Genomic DNA, 15,217 nt, shown 5'->3' with positions numbered 1-15,217 from the left:
TTATAGGCATGAGCCACTGTGCTGACTGACAGCTTGTTACTATCAAACATAGCTTCCTGGGCCCCACTCAGATTTTCAGTTTAGCAGGTCTAGGTGCACCTGAGTATCTGCATTCCTAACACATCCTCAGGTACTGCTGCTGCTGGTTCAGGTCGACATATAGAGACACACTGGAGTTGATCCTCACTACTCAAAGTGTGGTCCATGGACCAGCAGCCATGGCATCACCTGGTGCTTATTAACAGTGCAGAATTTTAGGCTTCAGCCCAGATCCACTGAAACAGAATTTGAATTGTAACTAGTTCTCTAGGTGGTGGGTATGGACACTAAAGTTTAAGAGACACTGGAAGAAAGCAGGAGTAAGAAACTTTTTCTGGAAACTTTCAGCATTCCGGGACATATGGTCTTTGTCACAAATACCTGTCTCTTCCCATGTAGTGGAAAAGCAGCCTTAGATAATACAGAAGTTAATGGGTGGTGACTGTGTTCCTGTAAAAATGTATTTAGAAACAATAAAATTAAAATTTTACAGAATTAGCATCTGTCATGTAATATTACTTTGATTTTTCGCTGTTAAAAATATGAAATCTGGCTGGGTGCTGTGGCTCATGCCTGTAATCTCAGCACTTTGAGAAGCTGAGGCAGGCAGGATGCTTCAGGTTAGGAGTTTGAGACCAGCCTGGCCAACATGGTGAAACCTGGTCTGTACTAAAAACAAAAAAAATTAGCTGGGCGTGGGGTACGTACCTGTGGTCATAGCTACTCAGGAGGCTGAGGCAGGAGGATCACTTGAACCCAAAAGGCAGAAGTTGCAGTGAGCCAGGATCATGCCACTGCAGTCCCAACTGGGTAAAAGAGTGAGAGGCTGTGCCCCACAAAAAATTAGCTGGGTGTGGTGGAGCACGACAGTCATCCCAGCTTCTTGGGAGGTTGAGGCACGGGAATCATTTTAACCTGGGAGGTGGAGGTCGTGTTGAGCCAAGGTCATACCACTGCACTCCAGCCTGGGCAAAAGAGCAAGACTCTGTCTCCAAAAAGTTAAAAAATGAAATCCATGCTGAGCTCATGAGCCATATGTGGACCTCAGTCCATTTTTGGCCAGCCCGACTCAGAGGAATGTTCTTCTGAGAGTCAGGTCACCAGCCACATTCTATTGCCAGCTCACAGTGTGACCCCGAAGCCGGTTAGCTCACCTCCCTGGCTCTAGATTTTGTCATATGGAAAATGAAGGGGTTAGATCTCAAGCATGTCAAATACTGAGCCCTTCCCTTCCTTCTCATGCACACAGCAGACACCCACGGTCACTCATGGCGTTCTTTCCCACTGAGTTACGCCCAAGCAGCCCTCCAGCTGACTGCTGCCAATGGACTGTAGTTGAGCAAGAAATGACATCTCATTGCTCTTCTGTGACTCTGTGTTCCCTAAGATCACTTCTAGCTCCAGTGCCCCTGTATTCTGCCTGTACATCACATTCTTCTTACACCCTAGTCCCTTAACTTTACCAGGGTGCATTGATGAACTCTGTCTCTTCTCTTCAAAATTTTTTGTAATTTTAGTAGAAATGGGGTTTCTCCATGTTGGTAAGGCTGATCTTGAACTCCCAACTTCAGGTGATCCACCTGCCTCGGCTTCCCAAAGTGTCAAAGTGTTGGGATTACAGGCGTGAGCCATAGTCCCCAGCCTTTTTTTTTTTTTTTTTAAGAGATGAATTCTCACTCTGTCATCCAGGCTGGAGTGCAGTGGCAGATTTCCGTTCACTGCAGCTTCTGCCTCCCAGGCTCAACTAATTCTCCTGCCTCAGTATCCCAAGTAGCTGAGACTACAGGTGCAAGCTGCCTTGGCCAATTTTTATTTTTAGTAGAGACGGGGTTTCACTGTTTTGCCCAGGCTGGTTTGATCTCCACCTGCCTCGGCCTCCCAAAGTGCTAGGATTACAGGCATGAGCCACCACGACCATCCTTTTTTTTTAAAATTAAAAAAAAAATTTTTTTTTTTGAGATGGAGTCTCACTCTGTCACCCAGGCTGGAATGCAGTGGTGCCATCTTGGCTCACTGCAACCTTGGCCTCCCAGATTCAAGTAGTTCTTGTGCCTCAGCCTCCCGAGTAGCTGAGATTACGTACACACCATTATACCTGGCTAATTTTTGTATTTTTAGTAGAGATGGGGTTTCACCATGATAGCTAGGCTGGCCTTAATCTGACTTCAGGTGATCCACCCACCTCGGCCCCCCAAAGTGCTGAGATTATAGGCATGAGCCACTGTGCCCAGCCAATAGTTTGTTTTTGTACATAACTTAGTATTATTCAGTTGTGCAGATGCACACAATGGGTAGATCTGTCTGTTCACTTGCTAATAGATGTCTGGCTTACCTCCAGTTTGGGTTATCACAAAGTAGATAAGAACGTTCCTGTATCAGTCTTTTATAAACATATGTTCTCAGCTCTCATGGGTGGATGTCTGGGAAGGGAGTGGCTGGATGTATGGTAACTATGTCTAACTTAAAAACAAAAAACAAACAAAAAAAAACCTGCCAAACTCTTCCAGAGTCACAAAGCATTTTATAGTTACGCCAGCAGACACCACAATTCAAAATGGCCCTAAGCTCTAAGAGGCCATACACAAAAAAAGAGAACATAAAGCTATTACAAACAAACCAGTGAAGCAAACCCAAAGGTAGAAGCAGGGAGATCGCTCATACCTTTTTTTTTTTTTTTTTTTTGAGATGGAGTCTCACTCTGTCCCCCAGGCTGGAATGCAGTGGTGCCGTCTCAGCTTCAAACAATTCAAGTAATTCTCATGCCTCAGCCTCCCAGGTAGCTGGGATTACAGGTAAGTACCACCACACCCAGCTAATTTTTGTCTTTTTAGTAGAGATGGGGTTTCACCATGTTGGCCAGGCTGGTCTTGAACTCATGACCTCAGGTGATCCTCCCACCTCTACCTTCCAAAGTGCTTTGATTACAGGCATGAGCCACCATGCCCTGGCACACACTCGGGGTGAAGAAAGGTTGTAAAGGGGTCCAAGAAGCCATGCAGACTCCCAACCCCAGGCTTCCCTCACTTGGTCCCTGAGCCTAGGAAACCCAGCAGCCCAGAGCTGCACGGGCTGGATTCCCTTCTCTGGTTAACTAAAGGGATCTCGGTGTAAAGGGCCACACCCGGAAATTCCAGCCTAGGACAGGGTTGTTCTTGTCATTATCTCCAGTTCCACAGGGGATATAGGTGCCAGATCTGGTTTATGCCTCTGGGAACAGAGCAAGCGATTCATCTATCAATGTCCCTAGGAAATGACACCCTGGTCCCAAGCTGAGCATCCCTAAACACCAAGGTACTCACAGAGCCAGCCCCCTTTCAAGGTGGCCTGCTTTCAATACCAGTGAGCCAGTTCTCACCACACCCTCCCTGGCAAGATGGAAATGTAGCAATGAATAAATACAACTTGTACAACTAAAACATGCCCAGCACTTACTCAGGACTAGGGCACAGCTTATCATGACATTTATCTCACTGAATTTTCAGAAAATGCTCTGGGTAATAAATGGAGGCTTACGCCTGTAATCTCAGCACTTTGGGAGGCCAAGGTAGGTGGACTGCTTGAGCTCAGGAGCTCAAGAACAACCTGGGCAACATGGCAAGATACCATCTCTACAAAAAAAAATTAGCCAGGTGTGGTGGCATGTACCCATAGACACAGCTACTCGTGAGGCTGAAGTAGGAGGATCACTCCAGCCTAGGCGATGGAGGCTGCAGTGAGCTCAGATGGTTCCACTGCACTACAGCCTTGACAAAAGAGTGAGACCCTGTGTCAAAATAAAGAAAATGGAGGCTCCCAGTGAGGCATGGAGGAACTTCATGGACAGGCCTTGAGATCCCCACTCAGGTCTCCCTGCCTTCACTCTCATCCCTAATATCCACCTTCCCCAGGGCAGCCTGGGTTGTTATAAACCAGAACTCAGCTGTGTATGGTGGATCACACCTGTAATCCCAGCTACTAGGAAGGCTGAGGCTGGAGGATCTCTGGAAGTCAAGAGCTGGAGACCAGTCTGAGCAACATAATGAGACCTGTCTCTACAGAGAAAAAAAAATTAAAAAGGCCAGGCACAGTGGCTCACACCTATAATACCAGCACTTTGGGAAATCGAGGCAGGCAGATCACCTGAGGTTGGGAGTTTGAGACCAGCCTGACCAACATGGAGAAACCCTGTCTCTACTCAAAATACAAAAACAGCTGGGTGTGGTAGTACATGCCTACAATCCCAGCCACTTGGGAGGCTGAGGCAGGAGAATCACTTGAACCCAAGAGGCAGAGGTTGTGGTGAGCCGAGATTGCACCATTGCACTCGAGCCTGGGTGACAAGAGTGAAACTGTCTGAAAAAAAAAAATACACATATAAAATAATAAATAAGTCAGGCATGGTGGTACACACCTGTAATCCCAGCTACTTGGGAGGCTGAGGCATGAGAATTGCTTGAACCCAGGTGGTGGAAGTTGCAGTGAGCTGAGACGATGCCACTGCACTCCAACCTGGTGACAGAGCAACACTTTGTCTTAAAAAAAAAAAAAAGAAAAAAAGAAAAAAAAAAGGGTGTATGTGTTTTGTTCCCCTTCCTGAACCCTCAGGAACTAAACATCACTAAGCACGAAAACAGCAGTTTTACCTGCTCAGTGAGTTAAAATCCACATCGGTGGAGGAGCTTCTTGATTCAAAGTCTGTCCTCCTCCCAAGGCTCTGCCTCTTTCATGGTGTCTCCAACAACCTGCTCGCCTGGCAAGCTCCAGGGGACACAAAGGTGGGCATCCTTCTTCCATGAAAGGAAGCCAAGCCAGGTGATCAACAGAGGCGTTGATGATGAGGAATGCTAAAGTCCATGCTACAAATGTGGCCTTAATAGCAGGGAGAACACTGCAGGTGAGGCTGAAGGAATCCAAGTGATAGGTGACGTTAGGGGTCAACTTGACGGGGTTAAGGGATACCCAGATGGCTGGTAAAGTGTTATTTCTGTGTGTGTGCCTGTGAGGGTGTTTCCAGACGAGACTGGCATTTCAATTAGTGGATTCAATATGGAAGATCCATCCTTACCCCATGTGACTGGCCACCACTCAATCAGCAGAGGGTCCAGACAGAAGAAAAAGTCAGAAAAATGGTAAATTCATGTGATCTCTCTTCTGCAGCCAGGATGTCAACCTCTCCTGCCCCTGGAAATCAGAACTCCAGGCTGTCTAGCCTCAGGACTCTGGGACTTACCCCGGTCACTCCAGGTTCTCAGGCCTTTGGTTGTAGACTGAGAATTCCACCATCAACTTCCCTGGGTCTGAGATCTTCGGACTTGGCCTGAGCCATGCTACCAGCTTCCCAGGTTCTCCAACTTGCAGATGGCCTAGCATAGGACTTCTCCATAATCACATGATCCAGTTTCCCTAGTAGATCCCCTCTCACCCTCAATCCATACACTCATCCATCATCTATCAATCATCCATCTATCATCTATCCATCCACCTATCATGTATCCATCCACTATCTATCCATCTATTATCTACCTATCCTCTACCAATCTATCATTTATCCATCCATCCATCCGTCCGTCCATCCATCAATCTATCCATCCATCCTACTAGTTCTGTCTCCATGTAATAAACAGGGACCCCACCTCTGCCCGCCAATGACCTTCAACTGGGTCATGGACATGGGCCATTTCCGTACAACGCTCAGCCATGGAGGACCAAGCTCTATCTATCTCCCGCAAGACATTTTCTCCCATCACCTGGACCACCCAAACAGCCTCCCACCAGGGTCGCGAGGTCCTCTGCTGATGTCCTAATGACCTGGCACCATGGATATCCCAGATTTCCACCCACCATCTGGGTCTGACTGAAGGCCTGTATCCTGGGCATCCCTGGAATAGAATGAGGAGCTGAACCTGGGTCTGGGGATTTCTCTTTAAGGCCAATGGGTCTGTGGAGAATCCAGTGCACTAGGCTGGCTCTGTCACATCTTGCCATAGTAAGCTTACCCCAGAACAGGCAACAGAAACAAAAACAAGCCACCCTACTGCCCCCATGGCCACAATCCACTGCCCACATGTCACTTGCAATTTCATGCTCCAGCTCGTCCAGGCTCGGGATGCATCTTATGTCCTTGTTTAATTGGCAGTTGCTTTTGTTTCTAACTGTTACACACAATAATAATGTATCGTGCAACTGATGGTGTCTGATTTGAAGAGTTAAGGTATGTACAGTGGAGGCCCTAACTGGATTCCCAAAAGAATGACAGAGGTGGCATAGTGGGGCACATCTTACATAGGGGGTAGAGTCTAAAATCCAGTACAGCCAAAATCACCCGCAAATGTGGCTTCTTTGGCTAAACAAACGTACATGGTCAACCGGGTGCGTTGGAGAGAAACACGTCAAAACAGCAGGAACACACGGGATGCCAGATGCTCAGAAATGACAGAAAAAGTGACTGACTCAAGGAGGGACAGTTACATGCCATGGCAAATAGCATCAACTGCCTGCATGCGCAGGCTCTCTTCTTTTCTTGAAATGGAGTCTCACACTGTCTCCCAGGCTGAAGTGCAGTGGTGCGATCTTGGCTCACTGCAACTTCTGCCTCCTGGGATCAAGTGATTCTTCTGCCTCAGCCTCCTAAGTAGCTGGAATTGCAGGCGTTCACCACCACACCCAGCTAATTTTTATATTTTAGTAGAGGTGGGGTTTCACCATGTTGGCCAGGCTGGACTCAAACTCCTGACCTTGTGATCCACCCGCCTTGGCCTCCCAAAGTGCTGGGATTACAGGCGTGAGGCACCATGCCCAGCTTCTCTCTTCTTTTCTACTCAGTTGCCTTAATGACTTGTGAGATTTTACCCCATTTGACAGAAAAACAAACTGAAGCCCAGAGGAGAAGCGAGAACCACAAAGCTAGAAACAAGCAGCAATGCCAGGGCCGCAGCCTGGATTCAGGCCACAGGGGTGGGAAGGAGGGAACCGGGGCATTCTAGAGGACAAGGAAACACACTTACTTCCTTGACTTGGTGCATTTCTTCTTCCACTTCTTTACCAAAACAGGCATGACTTGTTCTGACATGTCCTCCTTGTTTAAGGACCAGAGGCCACTGCTCTCCAGGGGCTGGTGGTAGTCCCGGATGATCAACCTGAGGCCAAGACACAAGGGAGTTAGGCAATGACAGTCAATGAGAGGAGGAGGAGGATGGGGCTCACTCATTCCACAAGCATGCCGATGCTGCACCCCTCCCCAGCACAACTGCCTGCTGCGAACAATGGCAGCCACACAGCTGGGGATGTCTGAATGTGGATAGACATTTGCACATATTACAAGGTTATTACAGCTCATTCTGTTGGGTCGTAAAGGAAAAATGACTTTCTTTTGGGGGGCGTGCATAGAAAAGATATAGGGAAAAAAGATTTAGGAGGAAAATGTCAAGATGGCTCTAATTCACTTTTTCATCATTCATTCATGTATTTTTTATTTTTTTGTTTTTTGGAGATGGAGTCTCACTGTGTCACCCAGGTTGGAGTGCAGTAGTGTGTTCTTCGCTCACTGCAACCTCTGCCTCCTGAGTTTGAGCAATTCTCCTGCCTCAGCCTCCCAAGTCTGGGACTACAGGCACATGTCACCATACCTGGCTAATTTTTTGTATTTTAGTAGAGACGGGGTTTCACCGTGTTGCCCAGGCTGGTCTCAAACTCCTGAGCTCAATGAATCTGGCCCCCTCAGCTTCCCAAAATGCTGGGATTACAGGCCTCATTCATTCATTCATTTGGTTACAGGGTCTCGCTGTGTCACCCAGGATGGAGTGCAGTGGCATGATCACAGCTCCCTGCAGCCTCCGGATCCTGGCCTAGAGTGATCCTCCCACCTCAGCGTCCTGAGTAGCTGGGACTTCAAGTTTGAGCCATTATGACTGGCTAATTATTTTTTAATTTTTGTAGAAACAGGGTCTCCCTATGTTGCCCAAGCTGATCTTGAGCTCCTGGGCTCAAGCAATCCTCCCACCTTGGCCTTACAAAGTGTTGGGATTACAGGTGTGAGCTACCATGCCCTGGGAACTTTTAAAAAAGGCTAATATGGGCCAGAACCAGTAGCTCATGCCTCTAATCCTAGCACTTCAGTAGACTGAGACAGGAAAACTTCATGAGCTCCGGAGTTCAAAACCAGCATGGGCAACATTGGGTGACTATCTCTACAAAACGTAAAAATAAAAAATATTACCCAGTCATAATGGCTCACACCTGTAGTCCCAGCTACTCAGTGGGCTGATGTGGGAGGACTGCTCGAGGCCAGGAGGTGGAGGCTGCAGGGAGCCATGATCATGTCATTGCACTACAGCCTGGGCAACAGAACCTGAATCTCCCAAAAAAACAGGTTGAAGAAGGGGGAAAAAGGCTGACATGACAAAGAATTAGCAATCATGAAATCTGGGTGATAAGCTTATTGAGTTTTGTTATATTAGTCTTTCTATGTGACTCTACTCAGGCTGGAGTACAGTGGTGAAATCTCAGCTCACTGTAACAGCAGCCTCCTGGGTTCAAGTGATTCTCCTGCCTCAACCTCCAAAGTAGCTGGGATTACAGGCACCTACCACCACACTTGGCTAATTTTTGTATTTTTAGTGGAGACAGGGTTTCACCACATGGGCCAGGCTGGTCTCAAACTGCTGACCTCAGGTAATCCACCCACTTTGGCCTCCCAAAGTGCTAACATTACAGGTGTGAGCCACTGCACTTGGCCAACTGAACACTTTTATAATAAAAAGTTAAACATTTTCATTTTTTGTTTTAAAATAATTTCAAACTTTATAGAAAAATTACTCAAATCATACTAAGAATTCACTGAACTCACAACTATTAACATGTTGCCAAGTTTACAGTAACATTCTACCTCTATCCATTCACACACACAAACACACACACACACACAAATGCATCATCTTTTTCTAAACAATTCAGACAGTTAAAGGCCTAGCACAGTGGCTCACACCTGCAATCCCAGCACCTTGGAAGGTTGAGGTGGGTGGATCACCTGAGGTCAGGAGTTTGAGACCAGCCTGGTCAACGTGGTGAAAACCCATCTCTACTAAAATTACAAAAATTAGCCAGGCATGGTGATGCATGCCTATAGTCCCAGCTACTCAGGAGGGTGAGACAGGAGAATCACCTAAAGCCAGGAGGCAGAGGCTGCAGATCACGCCACTGCACTCCAGCCTGGACAACAGAGCAAGACACTGTCTCAAAAAGAAGAAAAGATCAAAAAAAAAAAGGTAAGATGTAGGCTCTACATATCTTTACCCCTAAAAAAACAGGTTATCCCCTTACAATCCAGGACATACTCTTATGTAACTGGAGCATAATTTTCCAAAACAAGAATTAATGTTATTAGCATGCGTCTGGTATCCTGCATTCATATACAAATTACATCAACTGTCCCAGTGAGTTTTGTTATATTAAGCTCAACTCTTTAATAGTAAATTGAAGAAATTATTTATAACATCTAATCTTTTTAAAAGATGTTTGTAAAAAGTTCATAAAGAGAAGAATGAGACCCGGAATGGTGGCTTATTCCTATAATACCAGCACTCTTGGAGCCTGAGGCAGAAAAATCACTTGAGCTCAGGAGTTGGAGACCAGTCTGGGCAACATGGTAAAATCCCATCTCTACAAAAAAGAGAAAAATATGTTGGGCACGGTGGAGCGTGCCTATAATCCCAGGTACTCAGGAGGCTGAGGCAGGAGCATTACCTGAACCCGGTAGATCAAGACTGCAGGGAGCTACGATTGTGCCACTGCACTCCAGCCTGAGCAACAGAGCGAAAGCCTGCGTCCAAGAAACCAAAAAGATGATGCATATTAGGGTGAAAGAAAGATTCTTCAAATAATCCCCAATAAGATGTTGACGACAGGCAGAAAAAGATATACAAAAAGAAAACCACAAGGTGGCTGGGCATGGTGGCTCAGACTTGAAATCCCAGCACTTTGAGAGGCTGATGTGGGTGGATCACCTGAGGTCAGAAGTTCAAGACCAGCCTGGCCAACATGGCAAAACCCCGTCTCTACTAAAAATACAAAAATTAGCCATGCACGATGGTGCACACCTGTAATTCTACCTACCTAGGAGACTGAAGCAGGAGAATCACTTGAACCCAGAAGGCAGAGGTTGTAGTGAGCTGATATCCCACCACTGCACTCCAGCCTGGGAGACAGAGTGAGACTCCATCTCAAAAAGAAAAGAAGACCAGAAGGAGGCATACTAAAATGGTGACAGCTGTTGCCTCTGGGTGTTTCCTTACTACTGATCTGCACATGTGTTTTCTAAACCCACGTTTCCTATGGTGAGACAGTATTATTTTTCTAAGGAGTGGGGGATGGGAGGAAAACAATGTCAATAATAACTATACCTAATATTTAAAAAACCCAAATCTGTCAGGTTGAACATGATGTCTAGGCAACAAATAAATAAATAAATAAATAAAAACCCAAATCTGAAGCTAAAGCAAGAACAGTCCACTGTATGGCTGTCCTAGGCCAAGCCTTCTGCAGATACTTAAGCTGCTCATGGCTCATGTGTTTATCAGATTCAAGGTGATGGACTTGGGGGGACAATGTTAGTGTCTCCAAGACCACATGGTCAGCACAGGCTGATTCAAGACAACTCTGCAGAAGAGCGAAGGAGACAGAAGTCAAGTGGGGAGCTCAGCATGTTCATTCATTCATTCCCCACCACCTCCCTGAGGTCTTGGGGGCCCCGTCTTACCCTGTGATCCATGAGAAGGTGATCCTGGACAGGAAGGAGGTACTGGACTCTGGGCAAAGATTCTAGTGGAAAGAAAGAACAGCTTAGGGAGGAAGAGGGAAAGGAATTATTCAACTTTTCATCCAGGTTAGAGCTTGGCAAGGAGTAGCAAGCTGCCCATTCTTCCTTCAAGAGGACCAGCGACTGCTCCATACCATTCTGTACCCCAAAAGGATTCTCTCCTAAGCCCCAGGAGAAAGAAACTCATAGCACCTCCTCTCTTTTCACTCAACAGAGTGTCTACCAGGTGCAACCACAATACAACAAGCTATCGACCTGCCTTCTATCCCCACAGTAACCATAGGAGCTGGTGTTACCATCATCCCCACTTCATTCATTCATTCAACAAATATTTTCTGAGCACCTACTATGTGCTAGGCACTCTACAAGGTACTACAGGGTTACCTTAGATTCCCATGACAACCTCCTAAGCTGGTATTACTATTGTCCCCATTTTCCTCATTCAGGCATTGAATATTTATTGACCACCTACTATGAGCTAGACATGCTACCAAGAACTTATATACTTGCATTATTTTATATCCTCATGGAATTCTATAAACATGTTATTACTATTATCTCTACTTCATTCATTCATCCAACAAATATTTCCTGAGCACCATCCATGTGCCAAGTGGCCTGCATACAAATCTAAACAAACAGAAATGACCCCTGCCTGTATGGAGCTTGTGGTCTCCTGAAGTAATCATCAGTAATACCTGCCAAGATTCTCTACTATTAGTAGCTAGCTCTGTTCTAAGTGCTTTACACAAATTACCCTATGTAATCTTCATCCCCACCTCACAATGTAGGTGAAAGTATTATATCATCCCTGTTTTGCAGTTAAAAGAAACTGGGGACCAGAGATGAAATGATTTGTTCAAGGTCCCACAGCTAAAACTGGTAGAGACAGGATGTGAGCCCCAAAGAGTCAGGCTCCAGAGAGACATGCATCAAATGATCACACAAACAAATGCAAAACTGCAACTTCTGGGCCTTGATATGTGTCCTGAAGGTAGAGAAATATTACCAATGAGACAAAGTCAGCACATGGAGGCTGATCTGGTGTATCAAGGTCAGAGAAGCTCCCCCAAGGAAGACAGTCAAGCTGGCACCTGAAAGATGAGTAGAGGAGAACTAAGTAATGAGGAAAGGCAAGGCATTCCCAGCAGATAGCAGCGTGTGCAAAGGCCTGGTGGTAGAAGAAAGCATGGCAGACTCCAGGAACCAAGAGGGCGCCTAAGCAGTCTACACTGAAGGCTGTGCATAGTCTACACTGCAGGCCACATATTTTGGTATTCATTCTAAGGGTAAGGGAAAGTATTGAGACTCTAAGCAAGCTATCAAATAACTTATTTCCCAGAGGCGTGAAGATGAGCCCCAACTCAACAAATACGCAAGGAAAGGGACCGACACAGAGTCCTGGGATGACAGACCAAGCCCGGCTTTCAACACGGACGCATTCGGGTCAAAATTCTGAAACACAAGCTTTAAACAGGAGGAATAAAGGTCACCATGTAGCAATGAGAGCTTCAGCCAAGGACTCCACTCAAAGTCCCAGCCTTGTGCAGAGATAAGGTGTTTACAGAGCCCGATAAGACAGCATACTCTCCTCAAGTGGTTTTCCATCCAAGGCTGGGCATGCTTTTTAAAAAATACTGTATCCTGGCAGGGTGTGGTGGTTCATGCCTGTAATTCCAGCACTTTGGGAGGCCAAGGCGGGCGGATCACTTGAGGTCAGGAGTTGGACACCAGCCTGGCCAACATGTCAAAACCCTGTTTCTACTAAAAATACAAAAGTTAGCTGAGAGTGGTGGCTCACAGCTGTAGTCCCAGCTACTCAGGAGGCTGAGGCAGGAGAATCACTTGAACCCAGGAGGCAGAGGTTGCAGTGAGCTGAGATCCCACCACTGCACTCCACTCTGGGGACCCTGTCTGTATTCGGGCCCTATCCTTACCAGGGATTCTGATTAAGCTGGTTTGGGTGCGACTGGGGTCCTGAAACTGTTTTTGTTTTAAATGTTCACATTCTTCTTGGAAAAGTGGCTGGGCAGGAAATATAGAAGATAAGCCAGGAACACCGTGTCACATTGGACAACAAGGAAACTAAGCATAAACAAGATTGTTACAAGGCCCAAGAGCCAAGCAGAAGTGGCACTACAGGCTAAAAAAGGGACAATTTTAACTTGGACAAGGAGAGTAAGTACAACGGGCTGAAACATACCATGTATGTTTGGTTTGTTTCTTTGTTGTTTTGAGATGAAGTCTTGCTCCGTCTCCCAGGCCGGAGTGCAGTGCCATGATCTTGGCTCACTGCAACCTCCATCTCCTGGGTTCAAGTGATCCTCCCACCTCAGCCTCCCTCCCAAGTAGCTGAGGTTACAAGCATAAGCCAAGACACTGGGCTAATTTTTGTATTTTTAGTAGAGACAGGGTTTCACCCTGTTGGTAACTAGGCTGGTCTTGAATTCCTGCTCTAAAGTGAGCCACTCACCTCAGCCTCCCAAAGTGCTTGGATTACAGAAATGAGCCACTGCACCTGGCCAAAAACCTCCATTTTTACTTCAGATTTTAATGATTAATTTCACATTATAATGTAAAAAGTAATGAGTCTCTAGCAGTCTTATCCCGAAAACTGGGGCTGATTATAAAACACTACTTTGCTCAGTCGCATTTTCCTTCAAATCACTTATTTTGAATAAATACATTAGTTTCATTTTCCACCCCTGCATAGGGGCGGTAAATACTACTAGGAAAAAATGCACAATTAGCACCAGTACAAATTCAAAGTTTCCAACCTGAGCATAAGCATTGCTTTGTAATTTCTTTTTACCTGTCCCAGGTTACAGTCTCCTATTACCCCAAAATGAAATCTCAAATGTCCTCCATTCTGCATAAAACCCATGCTGGCCCCTCAGTGGAAAACATCAACCATGAATTATGGGTCGCTTCACTTTACCTTCACGCCACCAATTTCTGTTGCACTGACTGTGCTTATTACCATGTATGTCTAGCATTAGACTGGACTCCTAGGGAAGAATAACTCACATTCATTTCTCGGTCCCGAGGGCAAAACTCCAAAGTGTAATTAAGGAAAGAAATAACTCCAATTCTTTCAAGTTCTGAATTTGTTTTCCTCTCAAAAATGGCAGTGTGTATTCAAGCTCTGCTTATTTTCCTGATCCAGTTCTCCACCTTTGGGGGATCTTACAAAATAGGCCAGGAAGGCAAAAATGTCTAGAGATTACTCCCACATGGTAATCTTTGCAAATAAAACTCTTAGACTTAACTTTATACTAATAAAAGTTTCATAATTTTTTTTTTTTTTTTTTTGAGACAGGGTCTTGCTCTGTCACCCAGGCTGGAGTACAATTACAGCTCACTGCAACCTCATCCTCCTGAGCTCAAGCAATCCTCCCACCTCAGCCTCCCAGGTATTGGGGTCACAGGCAAAAGCCACCATGTGTAGCTAATTTTTTGTAGAAATGGGGTTTCACGATGTTGCCCAGGCTGGTCTCAAACTTCTGGGCTAACAGGATCTGCCTATCTCAGCCTCCCAAAGTGCTGGGATGAGAGGTGTGAGCCACTGTGTCCAGCACCAATACCAAATTTTAATTATGTGTTGAGGTGGCTGGATTGAAGGAAGAAATGGGTACTCCATTTTCTTTTATTTCCCAGTCCTAAGGGGTTTTAAACACACTAATATTAAAGTTTAAATGCCCTAGAGCTGAAAAAAAGATGTAAAAGCTTGACAGTCTCACAGTATGTGGTATAAGTTGAAGAAAAATATGAAATGCAAGGTGCTTAATATTTTAATAGAATTTGAGTGAATTTTGAATATGTAAAAATGAAATCAGAATAATCTGAGGAAAGATTTCAGAGATGAAAAGATTTTCAGAGATGAAAAGCATGATTTGCCAAATTTAAAACAGCAATAGAAGCAATAAGTAGCAGATGCAATATAAACAAACAAAAATTAGTAACACAAAAAAATAAGTAAATGAATTATTTTACAACTCAAATCAAAAAGACAAAATAGATTAACAAGATGAAAGAAAAAGATGTTAGAAATATGCAGATCAACCTTACCAATACTGTGTATAGAAAGAAAACAGTAGTTTTTTTTGACAAATTTATTGAGCATGGAGAATCTAGTATACTACAGCCATGATACAATAGAGAATAAGAGAGACATGGAATGTGTCTTCAAAATGTTCACATTCTAGAACAACTGAAGCTGAAGTAGTAACAAAAGAAATTACTATGCTTATGAAGAAAGGGCGTAGGAAGAGTAGGAAAGAAAATAAATAAATGTATACATTTTATGTTTTAGTCAAATTTAAGGTAAAGAGATTCTGATAGAATTTCAGAGATCTCAGAGATAAAATATCCCTCAAGCACGGTGAG

General features: G+C 45.1%; 1 protein-coding gene and 2 long non-coding RNA genes across 3 annotated transcripts in view; 1 reads left to right on the top strand and 2 right to left on the bottom strand.

The window, feature by feature from the left end:
- The window catches only part of LOC116549627, a 28,593-nt gene extending 21,028 nt beyond the window's left edge, over positions 1–7,565 (bottom strand). The window contains exon 1 of the mRNA XM_032275317.1: positions 7,023–7,565. Within this exon, the coding sequence (XP_032131208.1) occupies positions 7,023–7,402 (380 nt within the window). The 5' untranslated portion in view covers positions 7,403–7,565. The remainder of the gene's footprint in view (positions 1–7,022) is intronic.
- LOC116549629 overlaps positions 1–14,190 on the top strand; it is a 58,315-nt gene extending 44,125 nt beyond the window's left edge. The window contains exon 6 of the long non-coding RNA XR_004267973.1: positions 13,653–14,190. This is a non-coding gene — a long non-coding RNA (uncharacterized LOC116549629). The remainder of the gene's footprint in view (positions 1–13,652) is intronic.
- The window catches only part of LOC116549628, a 37,182-nt gene continuing 32,297 nt past the window's right edge, over positions 10,333–15,217 (bottom strand). Inside the window, exons 2-3 of the long non-coding RNA XR_004267971.1 lie at positions 10,772–10,833; positions 10,333–10,671 (exon numbers count right to left, since the gene is read on the bottom strand). This is a non-coding gene — a long non-coding RNA (uncharacterized LOC116549628). The remainder of the gene's footprint in view (positions 10,672–10,771; positions 10,834–15,217) is intronic.

The sequence above is a fragment of the Sapajus apella genome, unplaced genomic scaffold (assembly GCF_009761245.1).
Source record: "Sapajus apella isolate SASKATOON/1434 unplaced genomic scaffold, GSC_monkey_1.0 scaffold6, whole genome shotgun sequence".
In the NCBI taxonomy this organism is placed as follows: Eukaryota; Metazoa; Chordata; class Mammalia; order Primates; family Cebidae; genus Sapajus; species Sapajus apella.
This window is presented reverse-complemented; position numbering and strand designations above follow the sequence as displayed.